We start from the raw sequence: 20012 nt of genomic DNA, 5'->3' as shown, positions 1-20012 counted from the left end.
AACGGTTCTACTAGGAGGCTATACAGGTTTATCTGAATGCCTTGCTTGATTGTTTTCAGGCTTTGGTAGGCACGTCCAAGGAGACGGTCCAGAAGAAAGCAGGGTAGCGATACGATGACGGAAAGGCGATATTGAACATCCCCTCGGTAGGCGTTTGGTGGTACCTTTGTGGCTTCTTGACTGCAGCCTTTCCCTTGTTACCCCTTCAGCAGACGTGGGCTACACCCTCATGACCGTCACGACTCTTGTGTAATCATCTCCAACCTTTAATGAATCTTTTCCGTATTCTATCGAAAGAGTTGTTCCATTTGGCTCATCATCCCACCTGTATCCCACCGCTCCATACCAACCAGGCGACACCCTCCCAGCATAGGACGATCCCCCAGAACACAACCTGAAATCTCACCTTGCGTGTCTTATGCTGGAAGTAGTGCATGCCCACCAGCGCACCCGGCCATCCCCCTACCGCCGCCAGTGTGTGCAACGTCACCTCTTTCACCCTCCACTCCAGATTACGCGCCTGCATCTTGTCGTAGCCATAGAAGAGGAAGGTGACGCCGCTGATCGTTCCGGCGTAGAGGATGGAGTATATGGGCAGCTGCGAGACGACATAAAGGCGGATGAGTGTGACGGTGGGTAGGATGAGCGAAGCGGTTCCGCAGACGGTAGCAACAGTCAAGGGTCGATGGCGAGGACGCGCGCGTGGTGGCATCTTGTTGGACTTTACTGATAGTAAGAGAAGGACCGGGCGTCTGGGCGCATCGCAACAGAGGAAGGCACAGTGTTGGCAACGTGCTGGTAAGCGATGGGCGTATGCGCGAGCGAAGCTTTGGCGGTGCCATGTCGATCTCCCGTCGGTGGTGGTGCTTGGACGGAAGGGGTATAGCTCATCATCTAGTACGGTTATCAGCTCGGTTCCAGCTCTTCGTCATTCAGCGTTGCAATTACACCTCGATCATGTCGACTTGTAATCCAAAGACATTCACTGACTTGTATATTGATAAGATGGCTATTTAAACGACTTTGAAGATCTTCGATCTGAGTTACAATGCTATTCAACAATCTAGAGATTCCGAATTTCTTTTGGATTCATGCCATACGTGCGCATGAGCTCTTGAGAAGTGCCAACAGATGACACACGTGAAGGCACTATCCCTAAGCACACCCTAGGTTCTTCAGGTGGTTTGGCAGAGACACCGCACCACGAGGATGGACCGCCACGAAGTTTGATGCCGCCCTCTCACAGTCCTGCGCCTCCAATGCGAAGAGCGTCTGCCATGCTTCGGTGGAGCGTTCGAGATACTTTTCAACTATCAGCACATGGAACCTAGCACAAGAGTATACATCGAAGTTTTGTTGTAGTAAACTTACATTCGGTTCCTCCTGGCACGCCACCGGACATTTTTCCCCTGACCAGTTTCCCTCCCGAAGCACCGTGTAGCGAGCCGTCTCATAGCAATACTCGATGCACTATCTGTCGTCAGAAATCGTTTCGACACGGGGACGATTGGAATTTACCTTGCCGTAGAGCTGATGGGCTGGATATACGGGTTTGGATTCGCTCCTTGAGACTTTGGCGGCCAAAGCCTGCGATGATCTGACGTTTGGCCACGGATGTGTATTCTCGTAGACATTCTCTTCGGTGTCCCTGAAGGCATTTGCTGCTGATGCGTGTGAGGCAAATGCCAGAACAGCGAAAATCGCAGCGAAAAGGGTACCGATGTTGAACTTCATGATGAGAGTTTGTTTCGAAGGGTTGGTTGTTGAGAGTACTCTTGAAGTGTCTGAAGGTAGTATGTTAGTTGTGCGATTGGAGAAGATGTAGCGGTGTGTCCATCTCATATATTGATTTCCTCCTTCAGACTTATCAGTGCGTAATGGTCGACCTTGGTTGTCATCTACCCCCATCCCATGGTACTGAAGCGGCAATGCAGCGTTGTAAGTCCCCGCAGTGGTGTCCGTCCAAATACCCCAAGAAATCACGAATAGAGCGTCAAATCACAATCAATCAATCGGTCATTCCGTGGTACTGCAAGGATGAGCCACGAATACGTTCCTTGTCACCTACCACCAGCCTTAACGCAATTCACGATGATCGAATGTTAACCAAATGTTCTATGATCACGTACAAATCACCAATTTGACGGTCCAAAAAATATTTCGACGTTCCTCTTTCCCCAAATTCCCATCCAACTCTGGTAATCGCTACCCAGCACACCTGGGGACTGTCAAGGCCTAGTTATGGGTCCCCAATAAAACTTTTTCAGTGCCGTTTCTTCCTCCAAAATATTCCTTTGTATCTTGTTCCTCAATATCTCGATCTGACGATCATATTCCCAGCGCGGCGTATCTGCACCCCTCATACCAATAAACCTTGCAAACATCCTCATCTTAATCTTTAATCGCTCCAGGTCAGCTAATTTGCAGTTCTCCGGCAACGTCTCGCTAGTATCCAAGAAAGGCTGTTGCCAGTTCATTGTCTGTGGGTATTGATGTGTAAGGTCGGTGGGATGTGTTTGAGAGTAGTAACTCGCCAGCGCATCAAGTTGGGCTTCTGTTAAGAGGAAAAGGTGGAGCATCGTGGATGGAAAATCAGGTGCTGGCTTCCCTGTCTCGACGTGTACTATAGGAGCGATGGTGAGGCGCATTTCAAAAATCTTGTGGACAAGAGCCGGATTGCGACCCGATAGTCGCATCTTCCTCGCTGCACGCCTTTGTAAAATGCTCAAATTTGTTCTATTTGCTTTATCGATCCCGTTTGTGACGCTCATACGTTGGCTAGGCATATGACTGTTTGGTAGAAAATGCCTCGGTTGATTAAGAATGCTTGCTGACTGGTGAGGTTTGCTGCGGAAAAGGGTGGATGGTATTTGGTATGAAACAGCCGGGAGTGTGCAGCGAGCAGGGTTGAGGGGCCGCCGTAGTATATAAGAGTGACACAAACGAATAGGATGGGTGTCAAAAGAGAACGGGTATTGTTGGAGCTTTGCTCTTTGTCAAGACACCGCCACCTAAGACCTACTGTCCTGACTCCCAGTATCTCGTGAAGAGTAGACCCTTTGTCTTTCATCTGTCACGTGTCCATTGTCTTCGAAAGGATGATTGAAGGTTGTTGCTGTACAATGTCGAGCATTCCATAGTATTAATGGCGGTAGTCTGTGAGGTTGGCGAGGCTTGATCATCCTTCTTGACAAAGTGGTGGCGTGTTGGCTGACTTTGTGATGCGTTGGCCAATCTTTCATGGTCTGAACACCGCTGTACAGATCTGTTTCAGGTACTGCCAACGGTGAATCTGTAAGAACTTTTCGTGTCCAGAGCTTGTCGGCGGAGTTAGTTATGGAGATCAAAGTCTTGGGAAGCGTAAAGCACCGCAGTTAGCAAGCGATAATGAGACTGTGTCTCAAGCATCGAGAATGGCTTGGAGAGACACATCGTTCTCGGCGCCACCAACAGGCTCAGTACTTTTCCAGAACTTGCTCAAATGTCTTGCGCCACTGGAAATAAGTTAGTACATTCTCGACGTTTTGACCTATTGTCTTACCTGTCGCACAGAATCGTGACGATGCGATGCCCAGGACCAAGCGTCTTTGCAAGTTTCGTGGCAGCGACGCCTTCACCGTATCAGCGCTGTCTACTATTGAACGGATCACAACTTACAGTTCACAGCACTAGAGCTTCCAACGAATATGCCGTCATTTTCGACCAACCAGCGCGCCATGGAAACCGCTTGATCGTCATTCACTCTGATAGCGTCGTCGATCAGCTCCCGGCCGACATCAAAGTTATGTGTCACTCTGTTGATACCGATCCCTTCAACGATGGTATCCACCTGGTGTCGCCGCCGGGTTCCTTCTCTCTCCTTGGGATCGAACATAACGCCATACTTGACACGGTTGTACAAGCCACTACCAGGAGGATCTGCTAAGACGACCTTGAGGTTGGGTAGCTTGGACTTTAGAAACAAGGCAACCCCAGAGATAGTCCCTCCAGTACCAGCACCACTAACAAAAGCATCCACATGACGGGCGGTTTGCTCATAAATCTCCGGTCCAGTTCCAGTGAAGTGTGCACGCCAGTTGGCTTCTGTTTCGAATTGATCAGCGAACAGTCCTCTACCAGGCTTGTCAGGACTAGCAGTATGCTCCTCTGCTCGCGCTCGTGCGAGGTTGACGAATTGCTTCTGATCTACAATGGGCGCTGGTCGCACTCTTTCTACCTCTGCACCGAGCTTTAGGAGAAGATCTGACTTTTCGATTGCCATGTCGTTTGGCATGCAGCTTCCGCTTGTCAGCGAGCATTCCAGGGTTATCATGCGTCAGACGACAACTCACATGTGTGCTTTGTAGCCGCGTGCTCTGCAGATTGCGGCTAGTGATATGCCAGTACTACCTACGGTGCCTTCGTAGATAGTGTCACCAGAATGTGGGATGAGAAGTCCCTTCTCTTCGGCCTGATGTAGAGGTCAGCAACAACAGCTAATGCTATAATCTCTTGCACTGTGTTTTTCTCGTACCATTTCGATGATGCTGAGAGCAACTCTATCTTTTGGACTGTTGCCAGCTCCATTGAGGAACTGTCACTTCACGTCAGCGCTTTTCTCGAACATATCTCGTATGTGCCTTTGTACCTCAGCTTTTGCGAAGATGTCGCAACCAGTGAACTCAGAAAGTGATTTAATTTTGATGAGAGGTGTGTTGCCTATGCATCCTTCGATACCTTCTTTAACGTCATCTGCGGCTTCGTCTCCGCTGAACTCCAGTAAAGTTTTCTTCAACGTCTCTAGGTCGTTGATCTTTGCGAGCTGCGACAACCACTTTTGCTGGCGTGCCAAAAGTTGGTCTTTACTTTCGTCATCGAATTCCTCGATCGGCCTCTTCTTATTGTATGCAGTAGTGAGGACGATCCCCAGCAGGAAAGCCCCCAGAATATAATATCTGGAGCGATCGGACATGATAAGGAACCAAAATTCGAGATGTGCATTTAGAAAGTTGAGCCAGTCGGAGTTCTATGATATCCCCGTCTTGGCGCGGCTGCCCGCAAAGCTCACCACGTGCATTCGCGCGGAGACGACCTGGGTACCAAAACTCTACCGCCGTCGCGACGCATTCGTGACAACCGTCTCCGGCGGCAATGGACTCGCCACTCGCTACGCAGCTTTTCCGCCAGCTCTTCTCGCATAGAGCGTCGCAATGTCTTGCCCGCGGAGCTCGACCAGCGCTCGCAGGCGCCCGCATACCACACCACCAAACACGAGGCAAGGCCACGCGGTTGGGTGAGGGAGAAACGAAGCGGGAGAGCCGATGGACACCGAGAAAGAATGCGTTTCCCCAAGAGAGAGTCGAGGAGTTTGAAAGATACCCGATGGTCACAGCGGACATGCTGAGGAGTAGAAGAGAAAGACCGCGCAGAGTCAAGATGTTGTTGCGTGACTTTATAGAAGGTCAGAGGCTTCTCATACATGGTAGTGCCAAGCTCACGGATGTACAGACAGCTTGTATAACCCCAATTACGGCTACTTCTCCAAGCAAGTCGTCATCTTCTCCCCCGGCGAACCGTTCGACTTCAATTCCATGGGCTCTGAGCACGAATTCTTTCAGCAACTACGACACCGCTATACCGCTTTCGAAGACGATCTTGACTATCAAGAACCAAACGATCTCCGCCAACTCTGGCACACGCCGACCGAACTCTTCTCACCCTACTACGGAGAAGCAATCGCGCGCTATCTTGTAGAAGACTACAAGTACAACTTCTACCCATACCATGATCTGAACATATACGAGATGGGCGCGGGTAACGGTACAATGATGTTGAACATCCTCGACTTCATAAGAGACGTGCATCCGGACGTGTACGAGCGAACAAAATTCAAGATTATTGAAATTTCGAGTCAACTGGCCGACCTCCAACAGAAGGGTCTAGGACACTCAGCGTATGCGCGTGGGCACTCTGACAAAGTGGAAATCATCAATCGGAGTGTCTTCGACTGGAACACTTACGTCTCATCGCCGTGCTACTTCCTCGCCTTGGAAGTTTTCGACAATTTTGCACACGATGCTTTAAAGTACGACTTCGAAACGGGCCTTCCATATCAATCCCATGTCATCGTCGATCCTCGTGGAGAGCTTTTTGAATACTACTCCCGCACTATAGACCCCCTCGTTACCCAATTCCTCGAACGCAGACATGCTGCCTGTACCAATTATCCACATCCGTTACAAGGCTCGAGGCTCATGAACAACCTGAGGAGTCTGGTACCGTTCCGCTCTAATATGAGCATGCCAGAGTACATACCCACACGGCTGATGCAGTTCTTCTACATGTTATACGAGAAGTTTCCAAATCACAAGTTGATCAGCAGCGACTTCCACAAACTGGGCGATACGGTGGAGGGTATCAATGCGCCAGTTGTACAAACGAGATATAAGAGGCAGATGATTCCTGTTTCGACACCTCTTGTAAGCTCAAAAATCGGTCCATTGTAATGGAGTTACTAACGCGTCTCAGGTGCACCAAGGCTATTTCGACATACTCTTTCCCACTGATTTCAATGTCATGGAACCCATGTACACAACAATAACCGGGCGCTTCGCACGAACATACTTACACGAAGACTTCATGGCTGGCAGAGCAGATATCGCGGAGACGACTACAAAAAACGGCGATAATCCGTTGCTGAGCTGGTACAAGAATGCCAGTGTAATGATTACTGTGTAGAACGTAATCACATGGTTCTCTTGTGGCCAGCATGTAGGAGAGCAATACGAAGATACCAGTATGAATAGGCAACTACTCGGGCTCCTGTCCCTTCCATGTCTCCTTGACAGCACTGACGTCCATTTCACACACCTCGGCATGCTTCAATACCGCATGCGCCTTCTTCACAACTGGTGCATCAATCATCTTGCCATCCAATGTCCAGGCCCCTCGTCCAGCTCTACTCGCCTTTTCATCTGCTATAACTATCCTTGTCGCCCACTCAAGCTCCTTCTCTCCAGGGCTAAACGCTTTGTGGCATACCGCAACTTGACTAGGATGTATGCACTGCTTGCCGTTGAAACCTAAACCTTTGCCGTTCAGACATTCTTCCTCCAGTGTCTTGAGCCCTTGCTCGCCCTTGTAGCTGGTACACACCAAGTCGATGGTGCTGGGGAGCTCAGCAGCTCGAGCTGCTGTGGCGATGGCACTCCTCGCGTAGAGAAACTCCATGAGCGAAGGCGTGCGCGTAAGACTCATATCCTTTGCAAAGTCCTCTGCTGCGAAGACGAGCCCAGAGATGTAAGGCGAAGCGGCGCAGATTGAACTCAGGTTCTGTATCGCTTTTGCGCTTTCTATCAACGCTATTATACGCACCGGTTCCCTCTTCCCTTGTTTGCCTGAGCTTGGGTGTCGCTCAGGTGAAAGGTGCCGTATCACATCTGTGACGAAATGTAGATCTGCAGCGCTTTCGCACTTGGGCAGCATGATAGCATCGAGATACTCGCCTTTGAGCACTTGTGTCAGGTCATCCAGCGCTAGACCGGTGTCTACGCTGTTTATCCGCACGCACATTTCTTTTATGCCGCTGGGTCGTGGTTTGTTGAGGATATCGCGAAGATTAGAGCGGGCTTCGGATTTCATGTGTGGTGCAACGCTGTCTTCGAGGTCGTAGGTCACGTTATCGGCGTGCATCGCAAAAGACTTCTCGAGCATCTTCTTCGACGAGGACGGCACTGGGGCGGGAATGTTAGTATGGTGTCTTGTGTTGTCTTGCGAATAGACATGGACTGGAATGGTGATGGTTTACCGTACATGCACGCCCTCCGTATGATTGGCGCTGCCATGTTGTCTGTGGTTTGACCAGAGCACCAGTCTCGGGATAATCGTTGCAACCAGCAGAGTACCAAGATCAAAGGCCTCAATGATCGAAAGCCATATAGCCGTTACGCACCTCGGTCACTCCAGCTAGCCTATGACGTGCGGGGAAGCTGCAGCTCCACCAAAGCTCCCCCCGAAACGCCGATGGCCGACGCGTCCCTGAGAAAGCCACGTGAAGCTGATCTTCAACACGTCTCGGGTTATTTCCCCAATAGCACACCACTCCCATCCCCACGGCATAAGGAATATGGAGAACGCACAACAAGCGCCAGAGCCTGGCTCGCTGAGCTGGAGACTCAGTAGTCATCCCATCACACTACTTACTTTCCTCTTCTTCCGCATCTGTATGCTTCCCAGTCCATCTATCCAGGCACCACATCCATGAACCTCATTCACGACTAACACACCTGCACAGCCTCCCTACTAGTCTACCTCCTTGGCCTCCGCCTGCTCACCTCCAACTTCGTCCTCATCTTCATCATCACCATCCTCCTTCTCGCAATCGACTTCTACTACCTCAAGAACATTGCGGGCCGCCGCTTGGTCGGACTACGATGGTGGAACGAAGTCGATGCCAACACTGGGGACGGCCGCTGGGTATTTGAGAGTCTAGACCCGGAAACCGGACGCCAGATCAATGCAACGGATAAGAGGTTCTTCTGGTTGGCGCTGTATGCGCAGCCCGTGTTGTGGGTATTGCTTGCGATTGTGGCTTTAGTGAGCTTTGAGTTTATTTGGTTGACGCTTGTCGGTACGTATCGCCCAGGGCAGACAAATGGTTCTTGTGCTAACGCGTTTCATGCAGTCATCGCACTCGTGCTTACCATCACGAATACACTCGCCTTCTCTCGTTGCGATAAGTTCAGCCAAGCGACTGGCTTCGCCTCCAACGCCATGTACGGTTCGGGCCTTGCAAGGAACTTGGCTGGCGGCTTAATGTCAAGCATACTCAGGCGGTGATACATGGACTTTGGACACGTGCGCGGAATCTCTGATTTGTGACAAAAGCAGGATATATTGTGGGATTAGGCATGTGATTTATTACTCGGAGTCTACCAAGGGCGTCCAAGATACCCTATATTCATCTATCGAAATCAGTTGAACGTCTTGCAAAGCTATGGTACCAGATATGTTGCTGACTCAATACCCTCTCTTGCGGTTCACCTCGTTGATCAGCTTGCCGTTGCTTCGATCTTGCTTGATGTTCTCGATAAGCACCTGGAACGCTCTGTCGGCATAAGCGTCTGACGCTCCGCTGCAGTGCGGTGTAATGAGAACATTTGGCGCTTCCCATAGCGGATCATCTTCAGGCAGAGGTTCAGGATCAGTAACATCGAGGGCTGCGCCACTGATGAGTTCCTTCTCCAACGCCGTAACGAGAGCCTTCGAGTCGATGATCGGCCCGCGCGCAATGTTCGCGACGTAGGTGCCCGTTGGGTTGGACTTGTGTAGGAGGTCGAATTCCTCGGTAGAGAGGAGATGGGTTGTGGCTTTCGTCAGCGGCACAGAGACGACCAAAAGGTCAATCTCCTGCTTCAAGAATTCGTGCACGTCTTCTTTACTGGTTCCGCTGTACCATGCGCTGGGAATACTGCCATCAGGGTCGCCAGTACCAGGAACTATATAGCCGTTGTCGTGCTTGGAGTCTGGAGTCGTGCGTGGTGAAGCAGTGTAGGCTATGACGTCCATGCCCATTGCCTTTGCTACATGAGCAACTTGTCGACCAATACTTCCATAACCCAACACACCCACCCTCTTCCCTACCCGGTCACTAACACTCATTCCCACCTTCTGGTCCCAGACCTTCTTCTTCTGGTTATCGTAAAGCTTGGTGTAGCTATGGTTGTGTACTAGATTCATCATGATAACCCATTCGGCAATTTGCGGGCCATGAACACCGTTTGCGGAACATAGCGGAATCTTTGAGTCCGTGTAGATGGGATGATTAGAAACATGGTTGGTGCCTGCGGAAAAGAACTGAATGAGCTTAGTGTTTGGGATAGACGATACTGATTCCGGGAGCCAGGAGAGTGTTGCCACATAAGTTGCGCGCTTGATGAGATCTGTGATGACATTAGCCAAGCCTTACAATAGGTGTTAATTCGGGGAATATTCGATTTGATAAACCACAGACGAATGCGGATGCTGACCGATTGGTAACGCGCGAATCCGCAGCTTCGGGTCCGGCATCATCGCGGATGTAACCACCATTTCGCAGATATACATAGATACCAATATCATGTCGCTTACCTTCAGGTATATCCACCTCCGACTTTCCGCCCTCCCATTTAGCATGAAAGTACTTTACTTCCACGTCGTCGAAGGCCTCCCTCAGCTCTTTCATGCCATGCTCACATATCTCTTGAGGCCACGGCAGCGCGCATAGCACGAGCTTCTTCTCTTTCTCCACATGCCGGGACGGAATATCAGGACCACCTCCCATCGCGACCATGCTAGCTTACAGGACGGATACTTGTTATGGGCTGGGACGAGATCGTAGACCGTCCTGCTAGAGAGAACGGCTGTATAGCAAGACTAGAGCGCGATAGGCGGAGTAATAGCGTACGTGAAGGCGAATATTGAAGGATCGGACAAGAACACTTTGTTATCTACTGAGAACGTTGGAGGTGGAGAAGAAGTTCGTAAGCATCCGCCATAGTGGGGTATAGCGTGCCCTACCATCTGACTTGACCCTCTCAGTCATGACGTTGCTCGGATTTTCAAAGCCCGTTACGTGCGTGCAGATAGTCCAATATGTCGCCATCGAAGACTCGGACGCACCATCTTCATGTCCTCCATCTCAAAGATAATCATTACGGGTAAGAGTTAGAATTGAATGCTCACAAGGTCGGGTCTGGCTATGGAAGTAAACATGGCCGTTGAGAGAATTGGGACTGGAGGGAGAGCATTTTTCAGTTTTATTTTTGTCCTAAACGAGGTTTGTTCTATGCTGATGCGTACAGATTCTTTTGCGATTTGAGGCGCGATGGCCGTGGTCCAGAAATGAAGAATGTCCAGAACGTGTTGTGTCATATCAAAGGCTGGTCGTGAAAGCCGGCGCATCTGCAAGTAGTATTGCCCTAACCAGCATCGCACTATGCTCTTCACGACATACAGACACGTGAGAAATCACTACTACTATTCACAAGGTTGCTACAAGGAGGTTACAACACAGACGTGAGCTTGCAACAGCGGAAACATGGCGATACCGAAAAGGCTTCGGCTCTGTAGTGTAAGCGTCGTACTTTGTGCGTATACTTTTGATCATTATCGTGCGCAGTACGCACGAGGGCGACTGAGAAATTAAAACATTCATACCTCTTTGTTCGACTACCATACCAAGCCGCACAAAGGGAGATGCTGAGTCAACGGGTAATATAGGTGAGAAATGATCCTGCCTTCAGGGAGTCCATTTCTCCTTATCTGGGCGGACGGGGAAACGGGAAATCGTCGCAGAGTCTGTCAGAAGCCCTGCGTGCATCCATAGCATGCAACGTGAAAATGAGTCGTCTTTCGTGCCTCGTGTGGGCCATCATTGTTCAGTTTCGAAGCCACTCCCACATCCCGCGTCGCCTACACTTCTATCGGGCCGTCGATACCCAGTATGTAAGGCTGTAAGTGCCGAAACTATGATGTCTGATAAGCTAATACGTGCCGCAGTAACTACCTTCGACATCGCGTCCAGCTCGCCCATCTCTGCCCCCAGGAACACATCAGCCCCCAATTTCGGTTGCTCTCGCGGCCTGCCTGAGCGGCTGAGCCGAGCCGTTGGATAAATCCTGCTCACGTTGCGCGGGCCACTCACCACCCATGTCGCGTCAGGCTTACCACTTTGCGGCCCAAATACCTGTTCCTGCAGCTCGTGCCGAGCACGGATTCATGCGTACGCCCAAAGAGGCATGTCGCTATACCGTTAAAAACAAGGGGCCGTTGTCAAGATACGTCTGTGTACCCACACGTGGAAGGACGACCTGCTCTTTTAATAAGGTTCCTCCGTCATATCAGTCGCGTGTCTTCCCGGTGAACGATGTTCTGGAAACTGGGGCCATTTGTTGAGGAGGATGTGTTAGGGGAAGGAGTAATGCAGATCTCTCCATGCATGTGATGTATGTGACCTAAGTTCTTGCTCCTGCAGCAGCGGAGGTGGAAACAGAACTTTGGAGGTGAACACCGCATTGCATTGATGAGTTCTGGTCGCGTCGATACTCCTGGGCGGAGAGGCACGGAATGCGGAGGTGTTAGCAAGCCCGCCGAAAATGGTATAGTGGCCCAATGGCAAGGTGAAGAATGGGGCGTCAGCACGGCATAACGTTGATTCGCTGTGCCGTGAAGAAAGTTCGCAGCATCTCGCGTGCGTCTGTCCTCGGATGAGGGAACTAGCCAAATCCGCAATGTCGCTGATGGCCTCAACCCAGGGACCCTAGATCATGCTTTCTACTGCCACGTTTTTTTGGGCTGGTTCTTTTTTGCTCGGCGAAGTCTTCTTGGCCCTGCCAAGATCGACATAATGAACGCTTCGAATTTACCCATATTGCCGGTAGATGCCAGGTCCCAGCCCGTTCAGGAGCGACCACAGAACAGCATCGGACGTTCAGACGATTGATACGGAAGTTGACGGGTGCACGTAAGCGAGTGGGAGTAAGGTTTGATGATACTTGTCAATACTTTCATTTTGTATATTATGCTATAGATCTTCTCTATACTTGCTCCAAATGTGAAGTGTTATAGTGGAGCTACTATCAAGACGACTGGGCCTACAGCTTGCGTGGAAGAGGATTGTGGAAGTTTACGACAGTGTAGCTTGATGCGATGCCGACCCCAGTATGTGCGGAGGGTCGACTCCGTACGAAGGCGAGTGTCAATCGCCTGCGGTGATAATACAGGGAATGGTCAATTGGACCGATTCCGATCCCACGGAGTGGTGTGTGAAGAGTAAGAAAGGAACTAGAGAAAGGGGCTACAACGTTTGACCCGAATGATGAAACCCTTGCTGTCCAGTTTACAGATCATCTTCTGTGCATGCACGTACATGGTCTTTGGTGGATGATAGTAAGTGAGAGGGAGGAAAGCAAGAAGATCTGAACCCTCAATCGATTCCAATGATGGATTGGCGACAAAGACTACGAGAAGACCTTGAAACTCCGGATGCGTGGTATGCCCAGTCGACGTGCCCAAGCTTGTCTTCTGATATCGAAGTCGATTGCGCAGACTAAGATCTGGCATCGCTCGAAATGATGCAGATCGCTGAGTCAGAGCTGATTTGTATCGTCGATGCACGAAACGGTCGCAGGTCCTCTGTCGTGGCCCATAGCTTCATGCTGATGCATGGCCAAGTGTGCTAGCTCCGCGAACGTAATCCGTAGAATTTGGAAACTCTATTTGGCTCGCGTGAACCGGCGGATAAATCAGACGGTTGAAACCATGCCTGCAGCATGGTGATCCTAGGGTCAACACTGGCATGGACGTGATAAAGTGTAGCGAAGAAAATATCTTGTATTCAAGCTCAGATTTTGGAGTCGTAGTCTGGAGGGTGCAGCCCAAGTCCTCCTCTTGCCATTGATGACCTAGGGTCCCAGTCGACATGGGTAGCCGCCCGAGATTGGGGTCGAGGAGTCGAAAAGCTCAGCGTCGGACTCTTGTAGTCGCGCTGAAATTCCTTATGGAAATGCTCGGGAGTGTCGGATCGAGCATTGCCCATGGCGTAGCTGGCAAGTCCCGGAGTGTTGTATGTATTTGGGGGTGATTGCGGCTCGTCAAAGTTCTTGAGCTCAAATTGACGTATGTCCTCCGTAGGATGTCTGGCGTCCAAGGATACGAATTCGCGGTTCTTACTGAACTTGCTTCTGATCAAGTCCCGCCATCCCACTACCATACTCCAGCGACCAAGCAAGAAGAAAACTTGAAGACCAGCGATGGAGAGCATCATTAAGATTGCTGTAACTGTAGATTGGTCGACGGCCATATCCTGGCCGAGGGGGAAACACGGCTTTGGATTGGTAGGGTTCTCCATCAAGCAAATGATGTACGGATAGAGCTCCTCAACATTATCGGTAGCGTGCGATGTCACCGAATTCAGCCAGATAAATACGATGGAGAAGAAGATGACGTCCACAAGAATGAAGACCACAATCGTTATACCACGCCATTGAAGGTATAGGACTTTGCGAACACGTCGGTAAACAGCTCGTGCTGAACGGTTTCGTAAGCTAGTCGTGTAAGAGGGAAGGCCAGCACTGCTTTGGGTTTCGGTTTTGTCATCGCTGAACATGTTCTGGAGATACACCTTGATGCAGTATACGAAGCTAGAGTGGGTATCAGTAACGTCACTTCCCACAGCCTGCTGAGTAACTTACGTAGCGACCTGGATGACCATGGCTGCGCCTGAAATGGCCAGTAAAGGACCCCAGAAGTCTTTCATCGAATGCTCGGCATTCACGTGGCAGACATCACCGAATCTGAAAGAGACTCCGGTGATTGTGATCGTGATGGTGAAGAAAGTTGCGGCAACAGACCAGCCTAGGCCTTGTGCCCAGTAAAAGAACTTCTTTCCTGGCGTGACATCCCAGCAGATCTGGAGATGCATGGAAAGCGCGCGTATGAAGATCCAAACTGCCATCGACATGCCTCCAGAGATGAGGAATGCACCAGAGAAAGCGCATGTTAGACTTGAGTACATGTCGTTGGGGGTAATCTCATCGTAGCACTGCTCCGGCTGAGCACCGAAGGGTATCACAAAACCAAGCTAGAACCGATCAGCAGGACGAAAGCGAAGTAGACAGAAGTTGGACTTACTGCCATGAGAATCGCAGCAATAATGAGACAGTAGCTGAGGTAGTGTCGACGAGTCTTGTCAGCTGGTAATACCAGGTATGTGATCAGCAGGATGACCAGGCAGATAAGTCCAGCTACATTGAGCGCTTCAGCTACGCGATATGCTGTGTTGAAGCCTGAGCACGATCAGCGAAGTGATTGTCGAAGTACGATCTATGGAACATACTCTCTGGGTAAAGGAAGTCTGTGAGAGGACATGGCAAGCAGCAAACAAGTTGCCCGTATGGTGAACAAAATCTTCCATCAATAACTGCGAGTGTCAGCAACTATACGAAGAACAAGACCAGAGCACCTACACCCATCATATCCAAACTGCTGAGCATCATAGAAAGGCGCCGGACAATCCCCTCGAAGAAGAGCGGTTCTTGTAGCATTGTTGGCCATTTTGAGACTTCCCACTCTTCTCACAAGACGAACCAAAGCGTCTTGAAAGTATGCAGCATGAGAGTCCTTCCAGCGGTGATCCCTACTGTAGCTGGAGGTGCGATCCGACGAGGTTATAGACGGTACGTGGGTTCAATCGGCGTGACTGGCGCTGCAATTCAGCTCAGTGTCGACGTGTGATGCTATAGGTTATGTTCTTGTAAGGCAATGCCGCGTAGATGAAACCGCTGACAGCAATGGCAGTGTTAGACGGAACGATTGTCGCGGATGCGAAAACGAAACGATGTGGAGAGAAGTGATTGCCGTTGGTTCGAATGCAGAGAGTCTAAAGAGTGAATAAGGTTCTATGGTTGGATTAGAGGCGCATAAGGCCAAAGCAAATGCAAAACGAACGACGGGACGTTATGGTAGAAGTAAGAAAAGCCGCCACGGCATGAGAGCGAAGCCGCAGTGATGCAGGAAGACGGCCTGGTCTTGAGTGTGGCTCCTGGTTGGGCGGCCTGGGGGGTAAGTCCAGTGGGTGCGGCGATCCATGAGCGAACAGACCACCATTACCCCTGCAGGTACACTTCTTCCCTAGTTTAGCGCGGCCTCACCCCCATAAGCTTAGTGGCCAAGGCATGCAAAGACGGCTAGGATTCGCAACACAGGCGGGTCTGCAGACAGGGATACCGGTTGGGTCCAGGAACAGGGCTCGCATGCGAAAGGGCACTGGCTCGAAGGAGCCGAAGGCAGCACGGTCAGCTATCACCTCTTTTGCAGCTCGTGCACCGTGATTCGCGACAATACGAGAAGGGCTTCCCACACTGAAGCGCGACGGCACCCAGAACGCAATACGCAGGCGTCTAGCAGAGATCAATACGGCGTAGTCGCTAGCGGAAGTTGAAATCATAGGTCCGCCCTTCCAACATGATCCTTTCGTGGAGGATTCTAGTTCATCGGTTCTCGATGATGTTGCGATGGAGTCGAGACTCGACAGGCCGCCTACTGGATTGGCAGTTCAGCCACCATGGATCTGCGAAATTGCTGCTGACTGGATGTGCAATATCAGGCAAGTGTCCAGACAACATATGTCTTTGCCAATTTTGCCATCTCGTACAGAGTTGCCTGGCACTTTGAACTGGAGCCATCGGCAACGTCCGAGAACCGTTGGGGCTGATCAATAGATCGTCGCAACTGGTTGCGGGTCATCGTTCGCTCCTACGTCGCTCATCGTTGCCTTCCAACGACAAAGCTCGACTGGCTCTTGAGCCACGCGCAACCATGCTTGTGAAATCTTGGGAACAGTCATCAGTTGGCGTTCTGGGACTGTGAATTTCAGCTTGCTCGACTATAGCTGTGCCTATAGAGAAAAGTAAGCAGGTCGCGGGAAGTACGAACTGTCCCATAATTCTCCGGTCTGACTGAGCCTTGAGAGCCTCGATCGAGAGCTGATCCTATCACGCTCCGGTGTGCCCTGGGTGGCGTAGTCAGCGCTGCAACATCCGGCGTTTTCGAGCTCTCTTTGCCGCGTTAGCGCCGCTTGGTGGAGTTCCCCAACAAACGCGTGCCGACGCGTAAAACTCCTCATTGTTTTGATCTCATTAGTACGTCGTCTCCACTCGTAGAGCTTGTCATCGTCGTGGGTCCTTCTCGCGAACCCGAGGGTTGTAAGGTCGTGCTGCCTAATGACGAGAGGATCTAGGCCAGGCACGTGTCGTACCCCGCTGTCTGTTATCAACACAATGGCACGCGAGCTGGTCCACCTAACTTCTCCTCAACTTTCTATCTCAAAAGTATGCGTTTTTACGTAGTGACAACCGCCATGCCCCGCCTCCGTTGGTGATGACTTTGAATTTTTCTTACTGGCCCGTGGACATGCGCTACGCCTCAGAGGTCGTGTGGTCCGTCTGAGGTAGCGAGCGGAGAACATGCATTAGTCCTGCACTGTGCCTGCAGAAGCCTCCTCGCTTTCTTAGCAATCTATTGGGCTGTGGACGCACACAGCCATGATTGGTGGACGATTCGACAGACCCGCTTCCTAGATGACGTTGGCATATGCTATGAGGGAATGGTTAATGGCAAGAGGAACCCGGAGTCGCTCGCGTATGACGGCTAGTTCGCGGGGGCATGGAGAGCGTTGAAACCGTTCGGTAGTGTTCCAGGGTAGGATTCTCTCCATATGAGCCCAATTTTACCAACCCGCGTACGTATGCCGCAATACTAAACGTTAGCCTCATGCCTTACAAGGAGACCGTCGTCGACCGATGTCACCAACTGCTCGGTACAGTCCAGACTGCTCTCTCTGGTCTAACCCAGGTACCTGGCTTTCCGTGTCTGATCTACCATAAGCGTTCGTCCCATGGTACTGCAGTTACGCTAAGAGACACTACGAGCACTTCACGACCTCAATGACCCACACGAGTAGGTGCTGTCTACCCAAATAGAACACGGAGGAGGCCTCTCTGGCTGCTCGGTACACAGGAAGAGCGCACGCCATTGCAACTAGGAGGATGCCCCGGATTACACTATGAACGTCACTAAATCCTTCGAAATGTTTGACAGCAGTCGGCCCGCAAAGGATTCTGCTCGTGTCTAGACACCATACGCCACCTCCACTAGACGACAAAAAATGTTGGTACGTGAACGGTGTGTTAGCACGCTCCGCCCTTTCAAGCTCATCAAAGTCTTCGTGAGCAAGATACGGGGTTCGCATCTCCCGGGACCTTTTGCCACCCTGCTCTGGTATTACTGCCTGCTCAGTTCATGGTCGACTGTCTCAGATCTGCTCGGGGCACGGAGCATTCGTTCTCCGCATGAACCAAGAGACAATTGTCAAGAGCGGCAGACAATCTAAGTTCCAGCGCCACCGTCTATCCATTCAAACTTACCATCAACTTCAAAATGCAGAGACCGGCTTCGGCATGTACATGTAGACTTCAATACGTGGCGTCAATTGAGCATATTTCCTATCTCCCAAAAGTCATGCCGATTTTTCCGTGCAGAAAATTCGACAGGCAGTTATTGTAGATCAGGAGACATTTTCCCGTTTACCGTCATCCCAACAACATGGTCAGCTCGCCATCTGAACGCCATACTGCGAAGCGATGTACAAACCCATGTTTGCCATCCTTCGTACCTAGCCCTACGAGCAGGGCCTCCATTGTACGCAATCATCTATAAGAAGCGTCATATTGGCATACTAGCTACATTCACACAAGTAGCATATACTTCATCCCGTCACCCCCCACATCACGTCCCGTCCCAAGAGTCTCGAATTTGGACCCAAGAAGCGACTTTCAATGCAACGTTCCCATCACATGACGGGAATGGCGTTCGTCAACGGCCGCAGCTGTCGTTTCAGGATCGATGTCCGAACGGGGATGTTGGAACTTCTAGCCACGAGCCGCATTGCGTTCGCTTATGCCTACAATATGATTCTATAGCACAACTAGATGGCTCTGCGATGATGTTACGGATATAGCGATCGAAGATCTAGCTACTGCTGATGAGGTTAGTTCTAGCAGCACCGAGAAGGTTTACCCGACTGCATCGTACGTGGAGTATCGAGGCGTCAGATCGCTCGTACCACTCAGGTACGCTACCGAGGGCTTGGGGAAGCGCATGTACGGGACGTTCACTAGGATTCATGCTAATCACCGTACACGCAATGCTATCTGGAAAGGTCGGTGAGGGATTTCGGCCTCCCGTGTTGCCGAAAAAGCAACTCTCTTAACTCGCTGGAACGGTCTCGGCGCGTCAGAACGGCACGCCTCGTTGACATACGGCATAAATGCCGACACTGGGAAATGCTATTGGTTAATTGGGTATCATTGAGAGGGGGAAAAACAAATGCCACTGGGGTGTGACTTGAGTGTCATCGTGCGCTTCGTTTTTAGGAGTAGCAGCGAGTGGTGTTTTTGAGTATTTCGGTCGCAGCTATACCAGCCATTTAGACTGTGTCACTATCACAGGCACTTAAATCAGTAAACTGCCTTCAAAATTTATTTGGAGCAGCATACATCATTATTCATACATATTATCGTTTGGGAAAGACAAGTTACGAATGCTTCCAACCTGACTGTTCCCAGACCATAAATGCGAACAGACTGACGGCACCAATAAGGTTTGTTAAGCTGCTTCAGATTTAGTCGGATCGCCATGTTCGTCGATTTGATGTATACTTACGTACGGCTTCAAAGGAAGATCAGTTTCCGATCCTATATGCAATCCAACATGTCTTGGTACAGTAGTTCAGAACATATTGTGAGAACTGCTCTGTGTAAGAAGAGATGAAACCAAGCCGTTTTGAGGAGGCACTGAGCATACCAAATCGTTGGTGGTAAGGTTCAGTTGTGGGCATCTGCCAACAACGCCGAAGAAGTTCCCAAACCCGTGGTGATACAAAACCAAAACATTCGTTCGTTACGGACAGAGAGCTTTTGAGCATCGCTTGATCAAATCAGAACGTCGAGCGAAGTATCAACTCGAGAACGGAGCGACGACCAAAGGGCAAGAGAGATTGTTGACAACCTAATGGCTTCCAAAGGTCTACTCAGCGGCCCTGGCCAGTTCCACCCATAATGCGGTCCTTTGTAGACTTCTGTCTAGACTCTTTAGACTTTCCGTCAGCAGCGGTTTGGTTTGCGGCCACCTCAGATTCGAGCTTCTGTTGAGCCTCGTGGAGTCTGCGTTGTCGACCAGCTTCCCACTGCTCGATGTCGGCCTGAGTCAGAGTAATCGTGGTTGGGGCGCGTCGGAGCATCTCGATGACGTTTGATCAACTTGTGGAAAAAAATGTAAGTAAAAGATTCGACTGCGATGAAAATGTTCCAGAATATGTCAGAGTCCAGACGTTCGGGTTTGATGGTAGGTCTGGCTGAAGTGGCTGGACGCGCCTGTTATTGTGTCGTGTGATGCAGCGTCCGATGAGAATGCGGTTGATACGAAAGGTAAACTCT

The 20012-nt window shown here is 50.6% G+C and overlaps 8 protein-coding genes across 8 annotated transcripts; 2 read left to right on the top strand and 6 right to left on the bottom strand.

Moving 5' to 3' along the window:
• Positions 1-316: 316 nt before the first annotated feature.
• On the bottom strand, positions 317-712 carry GT037_006796 (duf-domain-containing protein; the record flags this gene model as incomplete). Its single annotated transcript, XM_038931843.1, has 1 exon — positions 317-712. One exon carries the CDS (start codon positions 710-712, stop codon positions 317-319), a length of 396 nt encoding a protein of 131 aa, XP_038785315.1.
• A 443-nt stretch (positions 713-1155) lies between these two features.
• Positions 1156-4951, bottom strand: GT037_006795 (palp-domain-containing protein; the record flags this gene model as incomplete). Its single annotated transcript, XM_038931842.1, has 11 exons — positions 1156-1302; positions 1372-1470; positions 1519-1784; positions 2366-2847; positions 3122-3245; positions 3463-3494; positions 3542-3611; positions 3658-4283; positions 4332-4450; positions 4514-4573; positions 4628-4951. The coding sequence occupies 11 exons, from the start codon at positions 4949-4951 to the stop codon at positions 1156-1158; spliced, it is 2349 nt and encodes a 782-aa protein (XP_038785314.1).
• A 179-nt stretch (positions 4952-5130) lies between these two features.
• Positions 5131-6717, top strand: GT037_006794 (uncharacterized protein; the record flags this gene model as incomplete). The annotated part of the gene is made up of 3 exons (XM_038931841.1): positions 5131-5440; positions 5488-6458; positions 6508-6717. The coding sequence occupies 3 exons, from the start codon at positions 5131-5133 to the stop codon at positions 6715-6717; spliced, it is 1491 nt and encodes a 496-aa protein (XP_038785313.1).
• A 72-nt stretch (positions 6718-6789) lies between these two features.
• GT037_006793 (citrate lyase subunit beta (citrate (pro-3s)-lyase subunit beta)) lies at positions 6790-7823 on the bottom strand (the record flags this gene model as incomplete). Its single annotated transcript, XM_038931840.1, has 2 exons — positions 6790-7712; positions 7787-7823. 2 exons carry the CDS (start codon positions 7821-7823, stop codon positions 6790-6792), a joined length of 960 nt encoding a protein of 319 aa, XP_038785312.1.
• Positions 7824-8104: 281 nt separating this feature from the next.
• Positions 8105-8817, top strand: GT037_006792 (golgi apparatus membrane protein tvp23; the record flags this gene model as incomplete). Its single annotated transcript, XM_038931839.1, has 3 exons — positions 8105-8201; positions 8273-8608; positions 8663-8817. The coding sequence occupies 3 exons, from the start codon at positions 8105-8107 to the stop codon at positions 8815-8817; spliced, it is 588 nt and encodes a 195-aa protein (XP_038785311.1).
• Positions 8818-8997: 180 nt separating this feature from the next.
• On the bottom strand, positions 8998-10309 carry GT037_006791 (2-hydroxyacid dehydrogenase protein; the record flags this gene model as incomplete). The annotated part of the gene is made up of 2 exons (XM_038931838.1): positions 8998-9920; positions 10108-10309. The coding sequence occupies 2 exons, from the start codon at positions 10307-10309 to the stop codon at positions 8998-9000; spliced, it is 1125 nt and encodes a 374-aa protein (XP_038785310.1).
• A 3051-nt stretch (positions 10310-13360) lies between these two features.
• On the bottom strand, positions 13361-15072 carry GT037_006790 (uncharacterized protein; the record flags this gene model as incomplete). Its single annotated transcript, XM_038931837.1, has 5 exons — positions 13361-14159; positions 14211-14599; positions 14650-14804; positions 14855-14938; positions 14985-15072. 5 exons carry the CDS (start codon positions 15070-15072, stop codon positions 13361-13363), a joined length of 1515 nt encoding a protein of 504 aa, XP_038785309.1.
• A 4534-nt stretch (positions 15073-19606) lies between these two features.
• Positions 19607-19816, bottom strand: GT037_006789 (nedd8-activating enzyme e1 catalytic subunit; the record flags this gene model as incomplete). Its single annotated transcript, XM_038931836.1, has 1 exon — positions 19607-19816. The coding sequence occupies one exon, from the start codon at positions 19814-19816 to the stop codon at positions 19607-19609; it is 210 nt and encodes a 69-aa protein (XP_038785308.1).
• Between the last annotated feature and the right edge of the window lie 196 nt (positions 19817-20012).

This window comes from Alternaria burnsii (assembly GCF_013036055.1).
Source record: "Alternaria burnsii strain CBS107.38 chromosome Unknown 731, whole genome shotgun sequence".
In the NCBI taxonomy this organism is placed as follows: Eukaryota; Fungi; Ascomycota; class Dothideomycetes; order Pleosporales; family Pleosporaceae; genus Alternaria; species Alternaria burnsii.
Note: the sequence above shows the minus strand (reverse complement) of the source record. Positions and strands in the feature narration are given on the sequence as shown.